The 27,472-nt window shown below is 49.1% G+C and overlaps 2 protein-coding genes across 2 annotated transcripts in view; both read left to right on the top strand.

The window, feature by feature from the left end:
- FANCD2 (FA complementation group D2) overlaps positions 1-22,241 on the top strand; it is a 183,633-nt gene extending 161,392 nt beyond the window's left edge. The window contains exons 38-43 of the mRNA XM_065408219.1: positions 6,044-6,082; positions 6,860-6,934; positions 8,998-9,072; positions 17,480-17,626; positions 19,808-19,891; positions 22,161-22,241. Coding sequence (XP_065264291.1) covers positions 6,044-6,082; positions 6,860-6,934; positions 8,998-9,072; positions 17,480-17,626; positions 19,808-19,891; positions 22,161-22,241 — 501 coding nt within the window. The remainder of the gene's footprint in view (positions 1-6,043; positions 6,083-6,859; positions 6,935-8,997; positions 9,073-17,479; positions 17,627-19,807; positions 19,892-22,160) is intronic.
- A 1,284-nt stretch (positions 22,242-23,525) lies between these two features.
- Positions 23,526-25,671, top strand: LOC135880942 (probable protein BRICK1). The gene is made up of 3 exons (XM_065407353.1): positions 23,526-23,695; positions 23,927-24,009; positions 24,600-25,671. The coding sequence occupies exons 1-3, from the start codon at positions 23,578-23,580 to the stop codon at positions 24,624-24,626; spliced, it is 228 nt and encodes a 75-aa protein (XP_065263425.1). The 5' UTR covers positions 23,526-23,577; the 3' UTR covers positions 24,627-25,671.
- The last annotated feature ends 1,801 nt before the right edge of the window (positions 25,672-27,472 follow it).

Raw genomic sequence — 27,472 nt, 5'->3', positions numbered from 1 at the left:
TACCGGCTCAACACCCTGGTCCAGGCCCCGGGCTTCCTGACCACCCTCCGGACATTGATTCTAGAGTTCTTTTGGTCAGGACTGCACTGGGTCTCTGCGGGGATTCTCCATCTACCCCTGGAGGAGGGAGGGCAGGGCCTGAAGTGTCTGCACGCTCAGGTCCACGTCTTCCGCCTCCAGGCCCTGCAGAGGCTCCTTTATGGTGCAGGTAGTCCGGCGTGGAGCGTATTGGCGCACGCCTTCCTGCGCCGCTTCGGAGGGCTCCGATATGACCGGCAGCTCCTTTGTCTCCATCCGAGAGGTCTTCCGCGAGGCCTCTCCGAGCTGCCGGTCTTCTACCAGGACCTCTTCCGGACCTGGAAACTGTTTTCAGTGACCAGGTCCGTGGCGGCCACCGTGGGGGCAGATCTCCTCGCGGAGCCCCTGCTACACAACCCCCAGCTTCGTGTGCAGGTGGCGGAGTCCCCCATGGTGCGCCAGAGGTTGGTCCTGGCAGAAGTCACCAAAGTCGGAGACCTCCTAGACTACGACCGGGGAGACTGGCTGGATCCCCTGACGCTCGCTCAGCGCATGGGGCTCTCCAGACCTCGTACTCCCCGGCGCGTACTTCAGGAGGTGAGGGCCGCTTTGCCGCCCGCTGCTCGGGACTATCTCGACCGGGTCCTGCGAGAGGGCACGCCCCGCCCACCCTCCACTCCGAGCCCTCCAGACTTTTTCATCGGGCCCCTGCCCCGTGGACCCAACCAGCCCCCTCCCCGTCCATTTGCCATGAGCCGGCTGCACCATCTGCAGCCGGTTCTGTTCCGGACCGCGCCAAGGAAACATCTATACACGCTCGTGCTCCATGTTCTTCATGTCCTCACCCTCGCGTCCCGCCCCGATACGAAGTGGCGGGACCTTCTGCCACCTCTGGAGGGTGAGGAGCCCCGGTGGGCCAGCCTTTATTCTGCTCTGATCCCGAAACCCACCGGGGACATCAGTTGGCGGCTCCTTCACGGAGCCGTGAGCATGGGCGTGTACTTGGCGCGGTTTACCCCTATCCCAGACACCTGCCCCTTTTGCGGCGTGAGGGAGACCCTGGCGCATGTTTACCTGGAGTGCGCCAGGCTGCAGCCCCTATTCCGTCTCCTCACGGATATTTTGTTAATATTTTGGTTGCACTTTTCTCCTCACCTTTTTATTTATGCACTCCTTATCCGTCGCCCCACAAAGTCGCGGGACCTCCTGGTCAACCTCCTTCTGGCCCTAGCGAAACTGGCCATCTATAAAACCAGAGTGAGGAGGTTGGCCGATGGAGTTTCCTGTGACTGTGGGGCGTATTTCAGGTCCTCCGTTCTTTCACGTATCCGGGCAGAGTTCCTCTGGGCGGCGTCCACTGGCTCCCTTGACGCCTTCGAGGAGCAGTGGGCGCTGTCCGGGGTTCTCTGCTTGGTGTCCCCATCTGGTTCGCTTCGTTTGACCCTTTGACCTCACTCCTGTCCCTGTTCTTTTATTAGTTGTCCCCCGTAATTTTTTGGTCTCCAGGTCCTGTGGACCCCCCCTTAGGCTGGGGGGGATCCTTTAGCAGTGGGCGGGCTTTGCCCGCCCACTTCCTGGATCCCAATAGGTCTGGTCACTCAGGGAACAGAAAACTACTCATCCAGTGACCAGTATATTTGCCCTCTACCAGACTCCTGTACCCCACTGGTCTGGGTCTGTCACAGTATGTTAGCAACAAGAAGGTGGTCAGGGAAAGTGTCGGACCCTTACTGAATGGGGGAGACAACCTAGTGACAGATGATGTGGAAAAAGCTCAAGTACTCAATGATTTTTTTGCCTCGGTCTTCACAGACAAGGTCAGCTCCCAGACTGCTGCACTGGGCAACACAGTATGGGGAGGAGGTGAGCAGCCCTCAGTGGACAGGTTAAGGACTATTTAGAAAAGTTGGACATGCACAAGTCCATGGGGCTGGATCTAATGCATCCGAGGGTGCTGAGGGAGTTGGCTAATGTGATTGTAGAGCCATTGGTCGTTACCTTTTGAAAACTCATGGTGATCGGGGGAGGTCCCAGACAATTGGGAAAAAGCAAATATAGTGCCCATCTTTAAAAAAGGGAAGAAGGAGAATCGGGGGACAGTCAGCCTCACCTCAGTCCCTGGAAAAATCATGGAGCAGGTCCTCAAGGAATCCATTTTGAAGCACTTGTAGGAGAGGAAGGTGATCAGGAACAGTCAACATGGATTCACCAAGGGCAAGTCATGCCTGACCAACCTGATTGCCTTCTATGATGAGATAACTGGCTCTGTGGATATGGGGAAAGCGGTGGACGTGATATATCTTGACTTTAGCAAAGCTTTTGATACAGTCTCCTACAGTATTCTTGCCAGCAAGTTAAAAAAGTATGGATTGGATGTATTGGACTTGTTGCCAAGAAGGCTAACGGCATATTGAGCTGCATTAGTAGGAGCATTGCCAGCAAATCAAGGGAAGTGATTATTCCCCTCTATTTGGCACTGGTGAGGACACATCTGGAGTATTGCATCCAGTTTTGGGCCCCCCAGTACAGAAAGGATGAGGACAAATTGGAGAGAGTCCAATGGAGGGCAATGAAAATGATTAGGGGGCTGGGGCACGTGACTTATGAGAAGAGGCTGAGGCAACTGGGCTTATTTAGTCTGCAGAAGAGAAGAGTGAGGGGGGATTTGATAGCAGCCTTCAACTACCTGAAGGTGGGTTCCAAGGAGGATGGAGCTAGGCTGTTCTCAGTGGTGGCAGATGACAGAACAAGGAGCAATGGTCTCAAGTTGCAGTGCGGGAGGTTTAGGTTGGATATTAGGAAAAACTATTTCATTAGGAGGGTGGTAAAGCACTGGAATGGGTTACCTGGGGGAGGTGGTCGAATCTGCATTCTTAGAGGTTTTTAAGGCCTGGCTTGACAAAGTCCTGGCTGGGATGATTTAGTTGGGGATTGGTCCTGCTTTGAGCAGAGGGTTGGACTAGATCAGGGGTTCTCAAACTGGGGGTCGGGACCCCTCAGGGGGTCGTGAGGTTATTACGTGGGGGGTCGCGAGCTGTCATCCTCCACGCCAAACCCCGCTTTGCCTCCAGCATTAATAATGGTGTTAATTATATTTAAAAGTGTTTTTAATTTATAAGGGGGGGTCGCACTCAGAGGCTTGCTATGTGAAAGGGGTCACCAGTACAAAAGTTTGAGAATCACTGGACTAGATGACCTCCTGTGGTCTCTTCCAACTCTAATCTTTTATGATTCAATGTATAGTTGGAATTATGTTTTCCAAAGTGCATTGCTTTGCATTTATCAACACTGAATTTCGTCTGCCATTTTGTTGCCAAGTCACCTAGGTTTTTGGAGATCCCTTTGTAACTCTTCAGTCTGCTTTGGACTTAACTGTCTTGAGCAATTTTGTATTGTCTTCAAATGTTGGCACGTCACTGTTTACCCTTTTTTCCAGATCATTTATGAATATGTTGAACACCACTGGCCCCAGTACAGATCTTTGGGGGACACTATTATTTACTTCTTTCCATTCTGAAAACTGATAATTGAATCCTATCCTTTGTTTCCTGTCTTTTAACCAGTTACTGATCCATGAGACACCTTCCGTCTTATCCCATGATTACTTACTTTGCTTAAGAGACTTTGGTGGGAGACCTTGTCAAAGGATTTCTGAAAGTCCAAGTACACTGTATCCACTGGATCACCCTTGTCCACTTCTTTGTTGACCCCTTCAAAGTATTCTGATAGATTGGTGAGGCATGATTTCCCTTTACAAAAGCTGTGTTGACTCTTCCCCAACAAATTGTGTTAATCTATGTCTCCTAATTCTGTTCTTTACTATATTTTCAACCAATTTGCCTGGTACTTAAATTAGTCTTCTGGGCCTGTAATTGCCAGGATCACCTCCAGAGCCTTTTCAAAAAATTGATGTCTCATTAGCTACCCTTCAGTCATCTGGTACAGATGCTGATTTAAGTGATAGGTTACATAGCACACTTATTAGTTCTGCAGTTCCTCAGATTTCTCACCTAAAAAAGAATGGCTCAGGTGTGGGAATCTCCCTCTCATCCTCTGCAGTGAAGACTGATGCAAAGAATTCATGTAGCTTTTCTGCAATGGCCTTATCTTCCTTGAGTGCTCCTTTACCACCTCGATCGTCTAGTGGCCCCACTGACTGTTTGGCCGGCTTCCTGCTTCTGATGTATTTAACAGATGTCATGTGATTCATGGTGTCTAGAAACTTTACCTCTGTATCCTGTCCTGAGGTGACATGTACTCAGTTAATATACCTTTTCAGTCTCTCTGCATATGAGGATTCTTTCCATACTGCCCAATCATTCTTGTTTCCTGTCTGTGAACCCCATTCTGCTATCTCTGTTCTGAGATGGGGTGACCAGAACTAGCATCCTAGAGGAGGATATACCATTGGTTTATAAAATTGTGGTGTTATATTTTCTGTGTGAGTGTTCGCTCACTTTGTAGCTAGTGTGAGCCGAGTGCATTGCACACCTCAGGGGCTCCTTGCTTTCCTCCATTCCCCTCCACAAGCTCCAATGTGCCAACCTCCCATCCCATCCCTTCTATTACAGACATTATCTGTAACTCCCCCTAATTTCCCTCCTGCCAACAGTTCTGTGCATCCCATATTTCCCACTCATCCCATGCCAGAGGTTTGTTGCTCCCCATTCCCTTCTTCAACAGTCCCCCATTCTTCCTCATGCCAGATGCCCTATGTGCACTCGCATTCCCTCCATGTCCTCCATTTCCTCCTTGCCCGCCCATGGCAGGCACTCTGTGTTTCCCCCATACCAGGGTTCCCCAGTCTCCCTCTCTGCCAGAGATTCTGTCTGCTCCCATTCCATCTCCTCCATTCTCTCCTCCGTGCCAGGGGCTGTGTGTGCACGCTCCCAGTCCCCTCATGTCCCCTTCCTCACCAACACTGTTATTTGCCTGGGAGATAAAATTGTCAGTGTATCAACATGTTGAACTCTATTGGGAGGGTGAGTTAAGGGTATTGGTGTTAGTTGTACCATCAACTAGTTGTTTGATAGAGAATTGAAGCTGTGGCTGTGCTAAACAGATGCCTGGGGTGTGGTGTGTTCCTCCATTTTTCCCCTTATAGTTTTCCCCTAAATCAGTAGGGTTCTGGTCATTGACTCCTAAAACGTTCCCTGGAATTTTGAGCCAATGCATCATTCAGAAGTTATTATGTTATTGACAGACACAGAAATGCCGTTGAGTTTACAACCTTTGCAAGCTTGCCAGTCATTCTCTGTCCCATTCCTTATGCATCCCAACGTTTTGTTTGATTTTTGATTGCAGTTGCACATTGAGCAGAATGGATGCGGTTAATTTAGAATCCTGCAAGGTATATGAGTAGTTTAAAATTATTCCTTCCAAAGTGCATTTCCTTGCACTTGTCAATACTGAATTTTGTATGTTGTTCTGTTGCCCAGTCCCCTAGCTGGGTTAGGTCTCTCAGGACTGGAGAAAACTGTGAGGAACTGCAGACTTGCCTAAATAATTTTGTCATCTGCCAACGTCACCACCTCCCTACTCTCGTCCCTTTGTAGATTATTAAACATCCCTCTTAGCACCGTACCTTGGAACTCCTGATGTTAACCTTTTCACCATGATGAAAACTGACCACTGAAACTTTTCATTTCCTAGCCAGTTTCTGACCCTTGGATAGCACTTTTCATCCAATGACGATTTAGTTTATTTAGGTTTGGTTACAATATCATTCTCTCTTCTTCTTTTCTGCCACACTGATGTACCCCCTACACATCCACAGAACCTTGCACACCCCGCTCTTTCCTATCCACATGGATAAGCATCCAGCTCCCCACACTATTCACACAAACCTCCCCTCCCCCCTGCTTAGATTGGGGAATGGGTTCCAGCTGAGCCTGGCTTCCCACTGCTACCCCTAACACTGGGGATGCCATCAGCTAAGTGCTAGTTTACCTGCTTGCTCTTGTTCCCACTGTTCCTTCCCCCATCCCGGTGGGGCTAAACTGGCTCTCTCATTCTCTCCGAGCAGGTGTTTGACAGCAGGCCCGTGCTCAGCGTCTGCCTGAAGGTAAGTGAGAGCTCAAGATTGCAGAGAATGGCAGCCTGATTGTGGTCTTTCAGGAATTGTTCCCTCGGTGGGGTGGGGAGCGGTTACAGAGTTCCTCTTCTCTATTAGGTCAGGCAGCAGATCTGCCTCTATCTCATGCCCAAATGCACTGGCTCTTGGACTCTCTGCCCTCATTTGGCCCAGACTGCCTAACAGCATGACTCCATTGGAGCTCCACTGCTGCTACTTCCCCGGCCTCTGCTGCCTATGGAATCCTACACACACAACAACTACAGTGAGGGCTCACAGAGCAGCCACAGGCAGTTTTCACGCTGAGCCCAGAAGGCAGCAGTGTGTGTCCCTCCATGGCCCTCCCCTTTCCAGCTGGGACCTCACACACTGGCTGCTTCATTGCTGTGTACTTATTATTATTGTTTCATTTTGTATTCCTAGTGATATGATATAGCCCCTGTGCATGACAGGAACTTTAATCACTAGCAAAAGGAAATGTCCCTGCCTCTAAAGCTACCAGACTTGTTTGCAGTTGGATTTCAGTGTGACTCCTCACAGGAAATGGAGATCCAAATCTAGCCCTTAAGCAGGAGAGATCTGTGATGGACCTTTAGAAGAGATTGCCCTAAAAGAGAGGAACCTTTTCCTGTTTACCTGAACTCCTTGCTAATGTGGAATTGCCCTTGGCTCACTCAAAGTGGAATTTAAAGTTTGGTTGGTGGAATAGCCAAATGCAATAAGAAAAAGTGTGTGATGTATTTATTTATCATCTTTCTGCATTCACAGTACGGCCGCCTCTTTGTGGAAGCCTTCCTGAAGCTTGCCATGCCTCTCTTGGATTATAGCTTTAAAAAGCACAGGGTAAGAATTTCAGAGGCACAGAGATTTGCCTGAAATCCATTTGGAAGCTGAAGTAAGAGCAGAATGCAGCAGCTGGCTTCTTGAGTGCATTGCAGTAGTCCAGTCTTGAGAGGACAAAAGCATGGATCATACTTACATAGTCTACATCCAAAAATAATGTTTGCAGCCTCCTGGCCAATGCAGACTTGAGAATAGCCATCTTCATCACGTCAGCTGTGTAGTCATCTAAACACAACTGGGATTAAAGCAAGCCCCTCATTTGTGAACTTTGGCAGTTTTGAGATGACCTATGTCATGTCCTCCAGCCCATTAGATCAAACGATGGGCTAGGAGACATGCATGCAGGTTGGTGAGTAGCCAGTTAAATGAACAGGGTAGCAGAGTGCTGTTGGTAGGTCAGTAGGTGGCTTTTTGTGGTCTGTGCCAGGTGGAGTTTTTCCTGCCTGGTTTCATTCTCCGGTACCGAGCACTACAATATTAGAAGCTGGAGGTCACAAATCTCATGGCATGGATCTCTGTCGCTTGGCCTATGTCTGCTAGAGTGGAAAGTAATCTCCAGGCCAGACCCTTTTTCACACACACAGAATCCTCTGGCCTGGAAACTGATTGCTGGGACATCACATGTGCAGAGCACAGGAACAGCTGGAGCTTGCAGTGTTTTGGCACCAAAGCAACCTAACAGCAGAGCCACAACCAGCACTTCTTCAATCAGTCCTGGCTGGCTCCTTCTGTACCACATCAAGCAGCATCAGATCATTAGGCCGCTGGCCTTAGGGTGCTGGCAGCAGACCTCCTGCCTGCTGCTGCTCCTCTCTCTTGCCTCCATCCCCAAACTGTGACCATGGGGTTTAGTGGTGTGGCTGATGCCCTAAGACCATTGGGTTGTACCCAACATGGCAGAGGGTTGGCCACCCCTTGCTGGAGATTCTTGCTGAACTAGGAGAGTGCCTCAGAGTAGTTGAGAGTTTGGCTGAAAATGACATGTTCACATGCTGCGGTCTGCACCATGACTGTCTGGCCCACTGGAGAAAGTATGTTCCATAGTTGCCTAGAATTTGAGGCTTTCGAGGTATCATGACTGGGACTGAGATGCAGCCCAAATGCATATAAAAAAATCATTTGGGCACCAAAACATTGACATTTCCAGGGGCTTCTGTGGCCACACTGGATGTGGTGTCTCAGTTGCCAGTCTCTGAGCAGTCTTTGGAAGGACAGTTTATGGTAAGTGCTAACGAACCAGACTCGTCTGACATCAGCCTGTCTGTGCCTGATTAAACGCTTCTCCTGGAGTGTCCTCCCCAGGCTGCAGAGAACTAGGAAGCTCTGCCCCCTTGCTTCTGGAGGCAGGAGCGTGCTCTCTCTTCGCTCTCTCCTAGGCTGCCATATCTGAGACCACCCTACCCCTTTGAAGAGCTCAAGCCCCAGAGCACTTGGACAGTGTGAGTGTGCTCAAATGCCAGCTTTGAAGATCCTTAGGGTGCATAGTCCCCACTAGAGTCTCTAGACAGGCCCCAAATTGCTACTTGTGGCTATCCAAACTTTTGAAGATGATGGTCTCAGTCTCTGAGCTTGGTGGGGGCATTATAGACTACATGTTATTGCTGCCTGGGCTGCAATGTGGGGCTGGCTGCTCTGTGACTGCAATGGCATTTCAGCCAGTGGGTAAAGTTGCTTGTGAAAAGCTGATTTCCCCACCCCCAAGGCACCTTGATCCTATAGGTGCCGGGTTTTGTGCTAGAGAATAGAGAACAGATTCAGCTCAAAATGTCTGGCTTTACTTGGCTGTTTTGCAGAGCTGTGGAACATGATACATCTGGTGAGCACATTCTCTTGTTGGTTATGAGACTATGCACAGAGTTCAGCTCCCTTATGGCTGCCGTGTCTTAACTTGTTGGGTATTTTCTGTGGAGTGGGCAGAGGTATGTCTTAATATCTCTGCAGCACTGGTAGGATGAATAGGAGAGGTGATATTCTTGCTTCCAAGTTATCCTTTGTGATGGGTAGCAAATTCTTATAGATTTGAAAATTCAGTACCAGTGACTCAGGGGTCCTTTTCATTACAGGAAGACGTGCAGAGTTTGCTGAAAACTTTACAGCTGAGCACCAGACAACTTCATCACATGTGTGGTCATTCAAAGGTAAGGGAGACTCTAGAGTTTACACTAGCTCTTGTATTTGCAAAGCCTTACTAATCTGTGTTGATTTCTGTGTGTGTCTGTCACCACTGCCTCCTCACATGGTGTCTCCAGGGGTCCCACACAGGACTCCTCTTCACAGGAATTTGACCAGGATAAAGGTCCCGTCATGGTTGAAGTGTCCTGACAGCAATGCTGCTCTGGGTTCAGTAAGCACAGATGGACGCCTACAAATTGTTCTGCACTCCCTTGTAGCTGTCCCAGGGAATATACTTCCCAGGTTTACTCATCTGCTTGGTCTCCTCTGTTGTCCAGGCCCATTAGTCTGGGAGAGTATGCAATTCCATGGGCAAGTTAATGATGTAAAGGTAGGGGAGGGTCATTTGATTTATAAAAATCTACAGAATCATAAATTCAATGGTCTCATCCTCTGTGGCCTGGCAAGTGGGACTCACTCCCCCCTACAGCCCTTCCCAGCTCCAGGTCCTCCAGTTGGTAGAAATGTTGCTGATACAATGTCGTCAGAAATGGGTTGAGTTAGGTATCACTCAAAAGCCCTTTCTCCCACAAACACAATAATACCAAACATGACAAACCTAGAACAATTCTATAGATATATATTCAAGAAAAGGTTTAAAAATCAGCAGTTGTTTAATTATACTTTAACACAGGGATGCATGGCTTACATAAAAAAGACACTGCTCTTTGGTAATGCTAGGGAAGATAGACTTGGCATTTAGGACTGAAAACATTTATTCATCAAAGTCATCATCAGTGTTGTCTCCGTCTAGGGCACCACTGCTAGATACAGTGTCACACTGATCCTTGTCAGTGCCGCATTTGCACATCTCGGTACATGGCAGGCTGCTGGCCAAACATTTGCAGGGAGGTGAGCATCTGGTCTTTGCACACGAGCATTTGATTAGCTGAAGGATTGATTCGGGAGCACATAGTATTTCACACACAAGTGTGATCAGTCCATCCTCCAAGACCAATCCATTCCTGACAAGGAAGGGTAGTTTTGGATGCACTCGATTATCCTGGAGCCATTTCACTGCTTGATAATTTGCCCTCTTAATAGCAGGTATAAATGCACCCCTTTTTGGTGGCAATTTTTCTCCTGTTGTGTGCTTCTTGGCAAACATCACCAATGTAGCTCTGCAAGTGTCGTAATGTTGGTCTTCAAATGGTAAACTTGGCATATCAACGCCTCCAGTGCATTTATGACCATATCAGCCGCCTCAGCCGTTCTGAGCACCTTCAGAGTGAGGAGAGAGTCTATGAAGGCTGAATCCAGTGCCTTCCAATATGATAATTTGGCCTTTCCAGCCAACCTTCCGGTGGTGTCACATCTTGAAAGGGCTTGGAAACTTGGCAGTGCAGTGGCACTTAATGATCTGAGTGATAGGAAAACGTTTCTGACCTGAGGCTGGGACTGCTCCCCATTAATACACTCCTGATAGCAGACCATCACAGCAGCATGAAGGGTACCTTTGCTATCTCCTGTATCTTCAGGGAAGTTTAAGTTATTCACAGCACAAAATATACACCTACCCTTGATGAGGTTTGGGGGAACGTTCATTCAGTTCCAAGAGGCAAAGAACACTGTTTGCAGTGGCAGTGTCCAGGCAGAGGACTCTGTAGTTGTAAGTGGAGCAGTCAAAGCTGCTGTGCAAAAGCTGCTTGAGGAATTTGCTGAATGTTTTGGAATGAATTGTTAAACCAACAGCCACTTGTAGTGGTAGATTATGCATATGCCTCATGGTTGTTGTGTATGTGTTGGAAACCTGTTTCACTCAAGCACTCATACATGAGGCTTTGCAGTAAAATAGCAGCCTTGTGCTCTGCTTTCTTACTGTCATATTTGCTGCTGCTGAAGTCACTACAACCACCAACGCACCACTTAAAGAAGTAGTACTATAGGTCACACGCTGTTATTTTTTTCAGGTTTGGCATCAGCTATGGATGCCTGAAATGCCCAGGTACTGCAGGACAAAATGCTTTTCTGTAAAAATTTAGCAGCTACAAACAGTCTTCATATTACTGTTGAGATTAGTGCTTTCTTCCACTTTTGATAGTGCCACTTCTTTTGCAGCTTTTAAGGATATGCTCTGTGATTCATTTCAGTGGATAGGATTGCTAAAAACTACGTCCATATCCTGCGGTTCATCTTCAGTAAGTGCTTTAAGAGCCTTCCTGCTAAGCATTTGCGCCTCTTCAGTCCCATTCAAAGCACATATTTCTCTGCTCATAGCCTCTGCTTTGGACATCACCACCACTTTCCCATCCACTAGAGCAGTGGTTCTCAAAGCTGGTCCGCCGCTTGTTCAGGGAAAGCCCCTGGCGGGACAGGCCAGTTTGTTTACCTGCCGCGTCCGCAGGTTCGACCGATCGCGGCTCCCACTGGCTGTGGTTTGCCGCTCCAGGCCAATGGGGGCTGCGGGAAGGGTGGCCAGCACATCCCTCGGCCCACGCCGCTTCCCGCAGCCCCCATTGGCCGGAAGCGGCGAACCGCGGCCAGTGGGAGCCGCGATCGGCCGAACCTGCGGGTGCGGCAGGTAAACAAACCAGCCCGATCCACCAGGGGCTTTCCCTGAATAAGCGGCAGACCGGCTTTGAGAACCACTGCACTAGAGCCTCTGTGAAGCAATGAACTCCAGCTGAGTCTCAGTTTGCAGTAGTACAATCAATATTTGGTTATGTTGTGTTTATCTTTTGACACAATATATTACATGCATTCTTGGTGTAGCACTCAGTGTGATGATATCCAGTGTTATCAATGTTCTCTCTAAGAGTGACTGCTTCATAGAGTTTCACACCTCTCTTAAGTGTTGAAACTGTGCTTAAGAGGATGGCTTCTGGCTTACTGAAGAAGAAGCAGGTGTTCTTCTCGAAATGCATGCCACAGCTGGCACTTGTCCCAGCACCTTCAACTTTTTTCTGATGCTCAATATGCTTCCTCACCAACCTTCCAAATTCAGTTTATGGGCCCACTTCTTATAGCACATAAGGTGCCACCAAATGTTGTGTTTAGCCAGGTCCCCCGCGGTGGTATTCTCCAAAGATTCAGCTGCTAGTCGGTACTCTTTGTCTCCCCATTGATGCCTAAAAATGATTAAGACCAAAGTAAAAACAAGGATTTTGTAATAAATTAGTTTGGGAGTGTAATTAATTATGTTATGTAATGTATGTTATGTAGCTGTGTGCATACTGTTTGGAGATAGATTCCAGTAATTTCTGACCCGATACTGATGTCTTAACCAGTGCCTTGTTACCACTCTTGGCATAATAAACAAAGCTGATAATCAATATCACTGAACCACTTTTTTGCTGATGATAGCAAATCAGCTTGAAGCACTCCTTCCATTTATAGAAATCTGTAACATTAAAAAAACTAATCAGGTGTCCTATTCTGAGCATTAACTGATAACACAGACTGGCAGCCAAGGGACACAACTTAACTTGCGAGGGCTGCATGTTTGGCATGCCTGTGTTCAACTATGCTTTCATAAAAAAGTTGATTTTTAAACATTTTCTCCAATATCTATCTACAGAATTGTTCTAGGTTTCTCATGTTTAGTACCATTACGTTCATGGGAGAAGGAGCTTTCAACGATACCCAACTCAACCCATTTCCAACAACACTGTATTATCAAAATTTCAACCAACTGGAGGACATGGAGCTGGGAGCCAGGTGGATGGGGCAGCAAGTTCCCCCTGCCATGCCACAGAGGATGGCACTATTGAAATTATGATTCTGTAGATTTTTATGAATCAAATGACACTTCCCTTACCTTTCTATCACTAACTTGCCTTGGAAAGAGATTTTAGTATATTAAGCTTGCAGACTATATTGCCTACCACCATGAGGTTTTGCACTGGGACTCCAGGACCTAGGCTAGCTACTTCTCCCACTCCTTCTCACTGTAGGCTTATTCATTATGCACAGCCTCCTAGGTATCCTCCAAGCTGCTGATTGTGGCAGCAGCCACCCTCAAGCATTGAAAGATCCAGATCACTCCCTAACTCAGCTATTGATCAGCTGCACATGAGTAGCACAAGAGACTCCACACTGGCACAAATGCCTTCCCTCCTCAGGCTTTGTCACCAGTGAAGAGCAGAGTGCCGGACCCATCGCAGCAACTAGCACATCTGGGGCTTCCTTTAGTAGGGAGGAAGCGATTGTGCTCCCCGCAAAGCATCATCTGTCAAAGGCTAAGGACTTGAGGAGGACTAAGCTCAGAGGTCCTGCAGCCACTGGGAATTATGGCTTCCGTTATAGGACCCTGGGCATAGCAACATGCTTGACCTCTATGCTCTCCCTGTTCATAGAATCATAGACTTTAAGGTCAGAAGGGACCATTATGATCATCTAGTCTGACCTCCTGCACAACGCAGGCTACAGAATCTCACCCACCCACTCCTGTATCAAACCTGTGTCTGAGCCATTGAAGTCCTCAAATCATGGTTTAAAGACTTCAAGATGCAGAGAATCTTCCAGAAAGTGATCCGTGCCCCACGCTGCAGAGGAAGGCGAAAACCCCCCAGGGCCTCTGCCAATCTGCCCTAGAGGAAAATTCCTTCCCAACCCCAAATATGGCGATCAGCTAAACCCAGAGCATGTGGGCAAGACTCACCAGCCAGACACCCAGGAAAGAATTCTCTGTAGTAACTCAGATCCCACCCCATCTAACATCCCACCACAAGCCATTGGGCATATTTACCACTAATAGTCAAAGACCAATCTCATACCATCCCCTCCATAAACTTATCAAGCTTAGTCTTGAAGCCAGATTTGTCTTTTGCCCCCACTGCTCCCCTTGGAAGGCTGTTCCAGAACTTCATTCCTCTGATGGTTAGAAACCTTCGTCTAATTTCAAGTCTAAACTTCCTGATGGCCAGTTTATATCCATTTGTTCTTGTGTCCACATTGGTACTGAGCTTAAATAATTCCTCTCCCTCCCTGGTATTTATTCCTCTGATATATCTGTTCTCTCAACGGAGCCTGCAGGAAGGTGACTACAAGAACAGAATTGCTTTGGATGCAGCCTCATGTTTCCCTGAGATGGTGGAATACCCCTCCCTCCCTCCCTGATGGAGAGGAGCGACCCGAGAGATCCCAGCACATGGTTATCTCTGTAGATACTAGTAGAAAAGTATGAGGAGCAGCCTTCCTGTCTCATTTGGGCCAGGGATTGTGAACAGAAATCATGATGTCAGCTCTAGCCTACATTAACAAGAGGAAACACAAGAAGCAGATCTCCAGCCAAGGAGACAAAAAAACCTGTTCCTCTGGGCAGAATCTCACCTGCTTGGCATCTTGCTTAGGAGACAGACTAGCTCAACCAGCAGGATCTCCTGCAGGGAATGCTTCCACTTCAAGCAAGTAATTCACCTGATTTATTCAGTGGGAGGCATCCCAGCCCTCTGTTCATTGCAGAGCTTGGCTCTCAGCTGAATCAGTTCTGCAGCCGTCACAGAGAGGTCAAGGTAGGGCAGAGGACATTTTTCTCATCCATAGTGGTCCCTTGCTCTCAAGTGGGGGGGAGGCCACTCCACCTCACTACACATCAAATAGACCAATCCATGTCTTGACTTCTACCCCACACTGCCACGCAGAGCTCCTCTGCCTATCTCAATGCTGGCAGAGGAGCAGAGAAGGTTCAATTGCCTCAGACTGACTGACTGCCCAGGATCTGGTACGTTGATGTTCCTGTCCCAGGAAAATCCCATTGCCCATTCCTCTGGCTGTCCCATGGCTCCTGGCAGGTTCTGCTTGAAGGCCTGGTGCTTGGAAGGTCTATTTTAGCAGAGGAAGAAGAGTAACAGCAGAGTGGATGGCCCTAACTGTGCCTTTCAAGACCATGTTTGAATCTCTTTTGAGGAAACTAATAACAGCATCAGCATTCTCTTCAGTTTTTCTCTTTGGTACCTGACAGTTACAAGCTTAACTCCAGCCTAGCAATATGTTTTACCAGGAAATTTCCTTAGGTTTTTAACCCATGTGAGAATGCTTGGAGCCAGGAATCCCAGTGGAGCCTGTGTGCTGTGTAGGGACTCTTTGGAACTCTGACGGGAGAGGCCATTGAGACAGGCCAGTCAGCCTCACCTCAGTCCCTGGAAAAATCATGGAGCAGGTCCTCAAAGAATCAATTATGAAACACTTAGAGGAGAGGAAAGTGATCAGGAACAGTCAGCATGGATTCACCAAGGGGAAGTCGTGCCTGATTAACCTAATTGCCTTCTATGATGAGATAACTGGCTCTGTGGATGAGGGGAAAGCAGTGGATGTGTTATACCTTGACTTTAGCAAAGCTTCTGATACAGTCTCCCACAGTATTCTTGCCGCCAAGTTAAAGAAGTATGGGCTGGATGAATGGACTGTAAGGTGGACAGAAAGCTGTCTAGATCGTCAGGCTCAACGGGTAGTGATCAATGGCTCCATGTCTAGTTGGCAGCCGGTTTCAAGCGGAGTGCCCCAAGGGTCGGTCCTGGGGCCGGTTTTGTTTAATATTTTTATTAATGATCTGGAGGATGGTGTGGACTGCACTCTCAGCAAGTTTGCAGATGACACTAAACTGGGAGGCGTGGTAGATACACTAGAGGGTAGGGATCGGATACAGAGGGACCTAGACAAATTAGAGGATTGGGCCAAAAAAAACCTGATGAGGTTCAACAAGGACAAGTGCAGAGTCCATGCACTGCTACAGACTAGGGACCGAATGGCTAGGAAGCAGTTCTGCAGAAAAGGACCTAGGGGTCACAGTGGACGAGAAGCTGGATATGAGTCAACAGTGTGCTCTTGTTGCCAAGAAGGCTAACGGCATTTTGGGCTGTATAAGTAGGGGCATTGCCAGCAGATCGAGGAACGTGATCGTTCCCCTTTATTCGACATTGGTGAGGCCTCATCTGGAGTACTGTGTCCAGTTTTGGGCCCCACACTACAAGAAGGATGTGGAAAAATTGGAAAGAGACCAGCGGAGGGCAACAAAAATTATTAGGGGTCTGGAGCACATGACTTATGAGGAGAGGCTGAGGGAACTGGGATTGTTTAGTCTCCAGAAGAGAAGAATGGGGGGGGGGGATTTGATATCTGCTTTCAACTACCTGAAGGGGGGTTCCAAAGAGGATGGAGCTCGGCTGTTCTCAGTGGTGACAGATGACAGAACAAGGAGCAATGGTCTCAAGTTGCAGTGGGGGAGGTCTAGGTTGGATATTAGGAAACACTATTTCACTAGGAGGGTGGTGAAGCACTGGAATGTGTTACCTAGGGAGGTGGTGGAGTCTCCTTCCTTGGAGGTTTTTAAGGTCAGGCTTGACAAAGCCCTGGCTGGGATGATTTAGTTGGGAATTGGTCCTGCTTTGAGCAGGGGGTTGGACTAGATGACCTCCTGAGGTCCCTTCCAACTCTGATATTCTATGATTCTATGACAGGGAGGAAGGGCACTGCCAAGGGAGAGGAGCTTGGGAGGGCAGCCAGCCAAGGAGCAGGAATTTATAGCCTCTTAGTTGAATCCTAGGATCTTGTGCTCCCTCTTTCTAAAGCACTGTGTGCAGAGTATGCAGCTTCTATCACTCTACCTGGTGGACAGTACATTTTAGTGAGAGGAAATGTGTGTATGGTAGACACTGGGTGACTGTGATTCCTTCTGAGAGGAAACTGGTAAAACAAGGAGCCTTGAGCAAAGACAATAGGATGTGATCTACTCAGAAGAGTTTTATATCACTGATGTACACAGCTAAACTGCTGGAACAGGCCCCTGGCTGAGCAGATGGGTTCCAGCAGAAACTGGGCCCTCCACAGAACTGAACAGATTAAAGGGGAATGAGTTGGATTTGTGTGGGGGAGTTACCAGCTGTCATTGTGGGGCTGGACAGGGACGTTTGGGCTCACTGGGCCTTTCTCCATATTGGATAGGAATTTTGGGTTGCTCAGGGGAGTAATTTTGTCTCCTCTTGCACAAAAGGCTAAAATAAGGTTGCAAAGATTTTTAATCTTTTTTTTATATAAATCCGGCTTAAAAGTGTTTGGGGCTAGAGATGGCAGCATTCTCCTCGGACTATTCCAGCCACACAAGATCCTTGGTTGCTTTTGCATCTCTTCTTTACACCAAGATGCCTCACTGCATAGATTTTAAATAACAGGAGAAGCCTTCAGGGGGGACGGATAGCTCAGTAGTTTGAGCATTGGCCTGCTAAACCCAGGGTTGTGAGTTCAATCCTTGAGGGGGCCACTTAGGGATCTGGGGCAAAATCAGTACTTGGTCTTGCTAGTGAAGGCAGGGGGCTGGACTCGATGATCTTTCAGGGTCCCTTCCAGTTCTAGGAGATAGGATATCTCCATTTAAAAAAAAAAAAAAAAACAGCAAGAATTAGGTGTAATTTCATTGTGTTTGTGTCCCATATTTAGATTCACCAAGACCTAGGATTGACCAACCACGTGCCATTATTGAAAAAGTCCCTGGAGCAATTTGTATACCGAGTAAAAGCCATGTTGGCCTTCAACCACTGCCAGGAAGCATTCTGGGTGGGCATCCTCAAAAACAGGGACCTGCAGGTAAGGATCACAGCACTGCCAGTCCTTTTGCTTTGGATATTGTCACAGCTCAGGAAAATTGCACCTGTATTCCCTCTCCATGGTCCAGCATGGGCACCCACTCTCAGGCTTCCAGCTCCCCAGCCGTCGCCTCTCTTGGCTGAAGACCCGCATCTCTCTCCCACCTGACCAGGATATTTCCAGGCCACACACTCCTGTGCCTGCACTGTGAGTTCCCCAGCAAGGCAGACTGGCTAAACAAGCCTGCGTTGCCTTCTCCTCAGAGGTTATAAACAGTGTAATTTCCCGCAGTGAAGTTACCATACAGCTCTTTCCAAGCAAGCATGTTTATTCCTAAGGAGAAAGCATTACAGAGAAAATGTTAAAAACAATAAAAGAACCTACATGCATTAGAAAACATTCCTTCCTATCTGCAAACAGTACGAGAGGCCGATCTGCTGACTTTGATGCCAAACCCTTGTTGAGGTTGGGGTGATTTCTGGTAAGAATCTGACATTTACTGATAAATAATGACCTACTAGAACAGAAACAGAGTAGATGTGCCCACAATACAATTGCTATTTGCCATCTAAAAATAATTGTTTGTATTAAATTAAACAAAAGCATTACTCTGCTTGGAAAAGTGACTCTAAAAAACCTAATGGTATGGTTAGGTATTGAGTGTCTCTTGACTCCAAATCGAATATGCTCAGATTACAAAGAAAACAATGTTTTGTTTCCTAATGTCCAGCCCTGCAATTCAGCCTGGAAACTGTGAAACAAGTTAGGTCTTTTCATCTTGTAGATCATCATCATCAGTAAGATGAAGTATACATTTACTTTGGTCATCAAAGTCAGCCGATCGGCCTCTCGTACAGTTTGCAGATAGGAAGGAATCGTTCTTGCATGGTCGCTTTTCAGGGTAGAGCTGCACCTTAAATACACTTAAAAACTAAAATATAAATTCTAAGTGTAAATGTTTTCAATCAATAAAATGAATTATTTGTAAGTGTATTATAGTAATGTTTATTCTCATCGTTCAGTGAGCATCCCTCCGCTTCGTTCACTGAACACCAGCTAGCTTATGTAGTCAGGGCCAGATTCTGATCTGAGTTGTACCAGGGTAAATCCAGAGTAATTCCAATACTGTCAGCATATAGAATTTGACTCCGAATGAGGCAGGAGTTCTGTAGACCCCTGTGTCATTCACTGTTTACTCCTGCCCTCTTGGCTGTGCACTGAATGAGACAGCGGTCTTGCAGAACTGTAGTATGTGACCAAGTCATTCAGAAACTGTGATGTAATAACTCTGCCCCTGGTGTTTTTGAGTTAAGATTGTACAGGCAGCCTTAACTTTTTGGTATTTACTGGCTTCTGAGTGCTTCACTGTAACATTAATATTCTCCTGCCAGTTTTTTGTACTGAAGTCAGTGACAGAAAGACACTGCTCTCACAAGCCTTTCCCCTTGCAACTGGTCTTCACCAACAGTAGTGTAAATAGAAAGAACCCAGAGTCACGTGAGGCCCTATTCATTTTAAAAAATGAGAGTTACTTTTGGTTTAACTGCCTGCACTACAAGCATGCTTGTTCAGAGAAATATCAGAGGGTATCTGTGCATTTTTAGTGGAATTGATGCTGTATATTTTTGCACTAGTTCTTTAAGTTGAGAGAGCATTCATTTTTTACTGATCCTCACTTGGATGAAATTCAGAGGTCCTTGTGCACCACTTCACTGCTGTTCTGCAGGCTGGGATGGAGAATAACTGGTGCCCAGGCTTGTTTGGGGCCCCGTGCACCGAGAAATGCTGTCCAGAGACAAGAGCGAATGGACAGTTTTTATTTTTGCAATGTTTGACATTTCAGGGCCCTGACTGCCTCTTGCCTTTTCCCTTCTTTCTGATGGCTGGCACTTCGACTTCCAAAAAGGACAAGGGGCAGTTGGGGGCCCCAAAACTGCCAAGCCTCATTTCATTTTTTTTTTTTTTTTTAAAAGAGGCCAAGCCTGACCATTTTCTTTCCCCACCCCTACTCCCCCACTGCAGTGAAGCAGGACATGTGTGTGGGGGGGGAAGGGGCAGCTCATTTCTGCAGCGAAATCTTATTTGCAACCAAATGCAGTGCATTTCTGTTCCAGCAGGGGGTCACTATTGCTGCTCCATGCATGAATTTGCCTCATAAAGTATTTACCATGTTCACTTTAGGGAGAAGAGATCCTGTCTCAGGATTCTGAAGAGAATGACCCAGGGGAGGGAGTTTCCCAGCTCCCCAGAGAAGATCCTGCTGAGGTATTTCTGTACACGGCAGCAGTGCCTATTGCTTTTATGGTTCCTGAGCATCCCTGGTGGTATTTCAGTTGAGTTACACTTGTGATGACCTTTGTGTCTGCTCTCTCTGCAGGGCAGGAGCAGAGACCATCTCTCTCACTTGCTCAGCTCCATGACAGCACTTTCTCCTCACCGTATTAGAGTCCTGCTGCCTACTGAAAAAAATCTATCTTAAAAAAATGCAGACAGCAAAGCCCTTGGGTTTTCTTGACTGAGTTAATAACCTGAGCCCTGCAAGCAGAATCAGTCTTGTTGCTATTCTCACCAAATGCAGTTTTTTCTTAAACATTTGCTATTTTGAGTTCAAGATGAGGCACAGCCTCTTGGTAGGGTGAGACGGCCCTGTGCCACAGTAGATAAATCAATAGGGAGTGCTCTGCTTTGCTTCAGATGAGCTGGGCAGAGGCTGGGGGTACTTCCTGGACTGAAGTTAAACTAAAGAAAGTCCAGATGAATCAAAACTGGGACCCCAAATCAACCAGACTATTTCCTTTTCTGGCTACTGGGAAGCAAAGACACTCCAGCTCCCTCTTGTGTCCATTGGAATGGGAAGAATACTGGGGTCCCCTGGGCAGTCATTGAAGTGAAAGCTGGAAATGCCTTATTAGGTCCCATTTTATCCCACTTCCTACTGCGCTGGTAAGGGCAGGATTGTTCCCTACAGCATACTTCCAGAGGCAGCTAGTGGGTAGCTCCACCCACTTGCTTCTGTAGGCAGGAGTGCAGACTCCCAACAGCCCCACACCCTTAAGAGCCCTTTCCCAGTCACCAGCAGCTTGTGCCGTTTTCTTACACATACACACTCACTCTCTCTCTCTGTTTTTAATCTGCCTGTTTCCCCACCTTTGGCTTGAGTGATCTTGCTGCTTAGAACAGTGGTTTCTCTGTCTCTCTCCCACCCCTGGAAGGCAGGCCTTTGCTGGTGTCTTGCTGTAGTGACTCTCCCCAGCAGCGCTCTCAAGCAGTCCTCCCAAGCTGCAGGGCATGAGCTCCAACCAAACCTTGTTGACAACATAGATTCATAGATTCCATGGCCAGTGTGATAATCTACTCTGACCTCCTGTAAAATACAGGCCAGGGAACTGCCACACAATAATTCCTAGAGCAGATCTTTTAGAAAAAACAGCCAATCTTGAGTTTAAAATTGTCACTGATGGAGAATGACTCCAATTACAATGAATTACTCTTGCTGTTAAAAATGTACACCTTATTTCTAGTCTGAATTTGTCTAGCTTCAACTTCCAGCCATTGGAGAGTGTTATGCTTTTCTCTCCTAGATTGAAGAGCCTATTAAATATTTGTTCCCCATGTAGGTACTAATAGAATGTGATCAAGTCAGCCCTTAACTTTCTCTTCATTAAGCTAACTCAAATGAGTTCCTTGAGTCTGTCACTATAAGGCATGTCTTCTAATCCTTTAATCATTCTTGTTGCCACCCAGCACCTCTTCCTCTGCCAGCTAACTTCCCTATCCCAGTCGGTGTGGCAGTGCCTAGTCCTCCAGGGTCAGAGACAGCAGGACAGAGCTACACAATAGGCAGGTTTGGAGGATCAGGCAGGAGATTCTGCTCTCTTTCCCCTCAAGACACTTCCCTCAGGATTCTTTGCACTCTCCCTTCCACATCCAGTTTCTCCTCCTTGGGTCAGTACCACCACCCACTCACACACCTCTCAGCCCTATGCAACCATTTCAGCACTCCTTGGTATCCACTGTGTTGCTAAAACAGCTTGGAAATGCTGTGCAAGCTGGTGAGTTATAGGATTCTTACAAGGAATCATGGGAGTTTGACCTCTGCTCCCACAATTCTCCAAAACCAGAGGAATCCTATAATGCTTGGCAAAAAATGTTTGAGAATGGACTGATGGGGTGCAGTAAACAGAAATACAGTCCCAGAGGACCTTGTGGCTCAGATCAGTGCAGCAGAGTACTATTGGCATGCTAGCAGACTGGATATGGGGTGAAATTTAAGGGCTTCTTAAAGCTATGCAGCATAGATGCACTGAGTGGTTGGTGGAACAAATGTACAAGATGGCTGATGAAGTACAAATCATTCAGCTCTGTAGTGCAGACAACACCTACACGAGAGAAGAATCAGGCCCTTTTTTGTTTGAATACTGACATTTCTGGCCTGCCAATGATCACTTAGGAGGACTTGTATGCAGTCTGTGTCTGCAGGCCCCCAAGGTTACATCCAGTCCTTGGTTCTATAAATATTTCTTCTCTTTTCCAGGAGGAAGGTGACATTTCAGGGAGCGAGGGTGGATCCGAGCACAATGATGATGATGATGATGATGAAGAGAGCTTTGAGTAGACCTTGCAGCCTCCCAGCATTCTGTTAGCTCACCATGGCATAGAAGCTTGGTATTATCCAAAACAATCCACACCTGTCACAGCTGAATAGACTCTGTGGGTTGGAGGCTGTATGCCCATGATGAGATGTTAATACTGTGCAACAGTAAAGAAGGTTCACTTGTAGCCAGGTCTTTATAGATGGTATTTAGTCCCCATTTAGTGTTGGTTGTGCAGTCTATATCGGTTGGGTGTTTTGCACCCAGACATATTGAAAAAAAGTCAGACCTAGAACTATTTTTATTTGTTCTTGCCTCCAGATACTCCCTACTAAACTCTTTTCCATACGAATTCCTTTCCTTCTCTGCTGCTCTAGGGAGTGGATTTCAAGGGGAAACTCTGTGGCTTTCTGTCTAGAAACGCACTGAAAGTTTGGATTAGTTGCCAAAGTGAGAGAAGTGATATTTACAGAAAGAACCTGTTCTTGTACAGTATCAATGAAATATTTGCACAAAACCCACCTTCCCTCAACAGTCCAGCCGTTGGAGCCCTCGTGAGAATTACCTTCTTGCATTGGCCATTTATTGGGACAGAAGAATCAATGGGAGAGCAATCCAAATGCCCTCATTAGTGGTAACATAAAGTGCTCATTAATGGTGAGAGAAAGGCTTGTTATAGTTGTAAATTACAAAAAACAGCTTAATGCCAGATGTCTTGTTTACTAACTCATTGAATAAACTGAAATCCCTGCCCTGGGCATGTGGAATCAGTCACTGCGTATTGTATGGGTACAGCATAAAGCTCTCCTTGTGGGAAAAGCTCCCTGGGGGTCTAACAGCTCCGACTAACATGCCTTTTCCAGAGCTTAGCCTGGATGTGTGTGTGGGGCAGCCATGGCTGTGATGGTTACAGAGGGTATGGGGGGGAGGGGGTGCTGGCTATCAGGAGTGTGAGAGGGGTGCCTATATCGTGTGGGGTAGCAGTGGCTATAAGGAGAGTAGCGGGTGTTAGGGGTGGCTAGAGGGTAGCGGTGGCTGTAGACGGGGGGGGTGGCCCCGAAGTCGGGGGGGCTGCAGAGGGGGCTGGGGGCCCGAAGGGGTGGCCGTAGGGGTGTAGAGACCGTCGCTAACCTCGCCCTCCTGTGCTCTTCCCAGAGCGGGGTGCCCGAGGCGGGTCTCCGCTGGGGCGGGCGGATCCGGGCTTCCCGCGGGCTCCCCAAGGTTCGGGCTCGCGAAGGTGGGGCTGCATCCTGTGTCCCTTTGCGATCCGTACCCCGCACATGCGCAGTGCGGCAGGGGACTGGGCGCGCGGGCGGCGCCGCGGAGGGTGGGGCTGGGTGCGGGGTGACTGCGGCGGCCATGTCGTTGCAAGAGGACCCGGTGCAGCGCGAGATCCACCAGGACTGGGCCAACCGCGAGTACATCGAAGTGATCACCAGCTCCATCAAGAAGATCGCGGATTTCCTCAACTCCTTCGGTGCGTGCGCGCCCGGCCCGGCTCCAGCACCCCCCTCCCCCCAACCAGGCCTAGGCCGGCTCCACCTCACCCCAGTTCGACCCCCCCCCCCCCGCCCGGCTCCGCCCCGCCGCGCTCTGTTCGGGCGGGTTCTGGGGTTGGGGCTCCCCCATGGGCGATGGGGGGGCTCCTGGCCGGGTACCGCGGGGCCTGAGCCCGGTGCAGCCCCTGACCCGACCCTTCTTCCCGCAGACATGTCCTGCCGCTCCCGGCTCGCCACCCTTAACGAGAAGCTGACCGCGCTGGAGCGACGGATCGAGTACATCGAGGCCAGGGTGAGGGGTAGAGCAGGGGAGGTGGCACCAGGGGACAGCCCCGGCGTGGGAGGAGGGGTTGCCCTGCGAGTAGCTCGGTGCAGGGCTCAGCCCACACTTAGCAGCTCAGGGACAGCCGGGGCCTTGCTGTTCAAGCCCCCCTGCGGCTTTTACCCCATCTCCAGTGCGTATTGCCCTGCTATCCTCCCCCCCCCCCGTTGGCAGTAACGCTGTGCCAGCACCACCCGCCAGCTAATCTGCTCTTTACACAGTGGGGGGATGTGTGGGACTCCCACACAGAGCCCCGCTGTGCTAGTTCTTACTGTGGGGTGGTGGTGCAGGCCTTTCTCCCGAACAATAGTCCTGGAGCTCCTGCCCCCTGCACGCTCTGGTGGGCATCCCAGCAGTACTTACATTGGGGCATTGGTTTTGGCCAACAGGGCTGGAGATAGAACTGAGATCTTGGTGAATCAGTGACACTGGCCTGGGCCCAGCCTTGCTGTGAGGGATGACTTTTACCCAGTTCCCAGTGTACGGGAGCTCATTAACTTTCCCTGAGTGGGCACACTGGATAGCCCTTGGTGACTGCAGGCTGTGCTCTTCTTTGGCAGGTAACAAAGGGCGAAACTCTGACCTAACTAGGGAGCTGATCTGGAGAAGATTGTGCGGCTGTGCCAGAATTGACTGTCAGGCATCTGATTTCTTCATTACTTATTATTAACAGGACTTCAGCTTGTTTCTGCACCCTGCAATGCAGTATCCCTGCCTTCAGTGCATGGCTCCAGGGTGACTCCAGAGGAAATTGATAAAATGCAAATGAGCATGTTGGATTAAGTGATTTTATACAGACAGATTCGTACAGCTGTCAAATACTCCTGCACCCCTTAATCTCTCTCTAATTCCCAGCTGTGCATGTAGAACTCCAACACTTTGTAGCTGCAGAATCTCTCTGACCAAAGGTCACTTTGTGGAAAGAAAACTTCTCTTGGGAGCTGACCAGCTGAGGAAGAGAGTGTCCGTGCTGTTCATGGGCCACTCCACTGGTGGTTTCAGTTCCTTTAGCAAAGTGGTTCTCAACCAGGGGTCTGGGGACCCCTTGGGGGCTGCAAGCAGGTTTCAGGGGTCCTCCAAACAGTGCCAATTAGACTCACTTGGGCCCAGGGCAGAAAGCCAAAGCCCCACTGCATGGGGCTGAAGCTTGGGGCCCTGAGCCCTGCCACCAGGGGCTGAAGCCAAAGCCTGAGCCATGTAGCTTCGGTGGAATCTCTGTGGCATGGGGCCCCAGGCAAATGCGCTGCTTGCTACCCCCTAACACTGGCCCTGGCTTTTATATGCAGAAAACTAGTTGTTCCACAGGTGGGCTGTGGAGTTTTTATAGCGGGGGTGGGGGGGACTCAGAAAGAAAAAAGTTAAGAACCCCTGCTTTAGCAAACACTGCAACTTAAATCTCTTAGCAAAAATGTCAAGTATATCCATCCTTCCAGTCTGCAAACAGAGCAGTAGATGTGCTGTGTGTGTTTGGACCGGGGAGAGGAGGCAGGGGAATGGCTAATGTGCCAAGATTAAACTCTCTGGGCAGGGTGGGTTTCAGAGTTTTCTGTATCTTTTGTATTCGGTAGTATCACATGGGGGTGTCTTCCATTTGTGTTTCAACAATAAACTGCCTCTGCTGATGGGATCTGAGCTGATCTATAGCTGGAGTGCATTGTCCGGGATGCCGGGGCAGGAGCGTGGCCATGGAGTGCAGCTGGCCAAGAGAAGTGACAGTGGCCTGTTACTGTAACAGCTGCAGTTGCCTTTTGCTATTCTCTTCCTTCCCTCCTCCACCAATTCCTGCCCCAGTGGGCTTTGCTTCTACCCCCCTAAAATGATTAGTGATGAAATAGTTAATGGTGCCAATGCACTAAGTTTGAGTGTTAACACTCCAATCCTGTTAACAGGGGTGCTCACCCCACTGAGTCACTGTTGGGCTCTCTGCAGACAGAAGCAGCCAGTGGTGCTGTGGGTCCCATCTGAAAGTCATGAGATTTTTGGTGAGCTCACGGGTATCTTTGGCCTCCTGGTTTCTTGGGGCTGACTGGTCACATTAACAAACAGAGCTCGAAACTGATGGGTTTTAAATTAAAGCTGAATTATCCCCTAATCCCAAGATTCCGGGAGCTGGGCCATTCCAGGCTGATGGTGGTTTCTGTCACCCTGAGAGGGAGGAGTGCTCATAAGGGGGAATGGAGGGAAGAGTCTAGTTGCTCTGGTAGGCCCAAGTCTTTCCTGCTATCCTACTGTTTTGGTAGCCTTCAGGAAAGTATTTCTAATATGTTGTTCTCTTGTTTAGTCTAACACAGGGGTCTCAAACACGCAGCCCGCAGGGCTCTTGTGTGTGGCCCGCCAAGCTCCCCACGCCCCCCGGCCCCTCTGCCTACCCTTGGGATTGCCTCCTGATGCTGCAAGCGCCATGCTGCTCTCTGAAGCAGCCGGCAGCACGCCCCTTCGGGCCGGGGGGGGAGGCGGGAGGAGGCAGAGGGCGCGGGCATTGCCTCCTGCCAGGCACCGCCCCCCCACAGCTCCCATTGGCCGGAAACAGGGAACCGCAGCCAATGGGAGCTTTGTGGGAGGTACCTAGAAGAGCGACAAGAGGGGAAGCAGGGAAGCCTGAGCCCCTCCCCCAGGGGCTGCAGGGACACGGTTCCAGCTGCTTCCTGGAACGGAGCAGCATGGAGCCGGGGCCAAGGCAGGCAGGGAGCCTGCCCTGGCCCCCGTGAGCACCGCTGCCACCCCGGAGCCGCTCTAGGTAAGCAGCACCAGGCTGGAGCTCACCCTGAACCTCTCCTGCATCCCCAACTCTCTGCCCTGAGCCCCCGTCACATCCCACACCCCGCCTTCACCCCAACTCCCTGCCCTGAGCCCCCTGCCACATCCTGCACCCCTCCTGCACCCCCAACTCCCTTCCCTGAGCCCCCTGCCACATCCCACACCCCTCCTGCACCCCCAACTCCCTGCCCTGAGCCCCCTGCCGCATCCCGCACCCCTCCTGCACTCCCTGCCCTGAGCCACCTGCTGCACCCTGCACCCTGACCCCCTGCCGCACCCCTCTTGTACCCCACACACCAGCTCCTTTCCCTGAGCACCCTGCACACCTCCTGCATCTCAACTCCCTGCACCCTTTCTGCACCCCCTGGGGGCAGCGTTGGGGTGGGGACTTCAGGGAAGGGATTGGAATTGGGGCAGTGAAGGGGTGGGGCAGGGGCGGGGCCTAATTGGAAGGGGTGGAGTGGGGTTGGGGCCAGAGGCAGCGTGGGGGGGGTTCAGTGATGCGGCCCTCGGACCAATGCACTAGTCCTCATGCGGCCCTCGGGGTCATCTGAGTTTGAGACCCCTGGTCTAACAGAAAGAAAGTAGAGAAGGGGGTCTGATTACCCCTTGCTATATTTATAGCAGCAAACACCAGGTGGGGAAGGGCTCTTTAAGCTAAAGGACAATGTTGACA

The sequence above is a fragment of the Emys orbicularis genome, chromosome 7, assembly GCF_028017835.1.
Source record: "Emys orbicularis isolate rEmyOrb1 chromosome 7, rEmyOrb1.hap1, whole genome shotgun sequence".
Classification (NCBI taxonomy): domain Eukaryota; kingdom Metazoa; phylum Chordata; order Testudines; family Emydidae; genus Emys; species Emys orbicularis.
This window is presented reverse-complemented; position numbering and strand designations above follow the sequence as displayed.

Excerpts from the sequence above, each read along its gene's own strand:
- LOC135880942 (XM_065407353.1), top strand. The coding sequence starts at position 23,578 with ATGTCGTTGCAAGAGGACCCGGTGCAGCGCGAGATCCACCAGGACTGG. Across the intron at positions 23,696-23,926 it reads GGATTTCCTCAACTCCTTCG|ACATGTCCTGCCGCTCCCGG; the intron begins GTGCGTGCGCGC and ends TTCTTCCCGCAG. Across the intron at positions 24,010-24,599 it reads TCGAGTACATCGAGGCCAGG|GTAACAAAGGGCGAAACTCT; the intron begins GTGAGGGGTAGA and ends CTTCTTTGGCAG.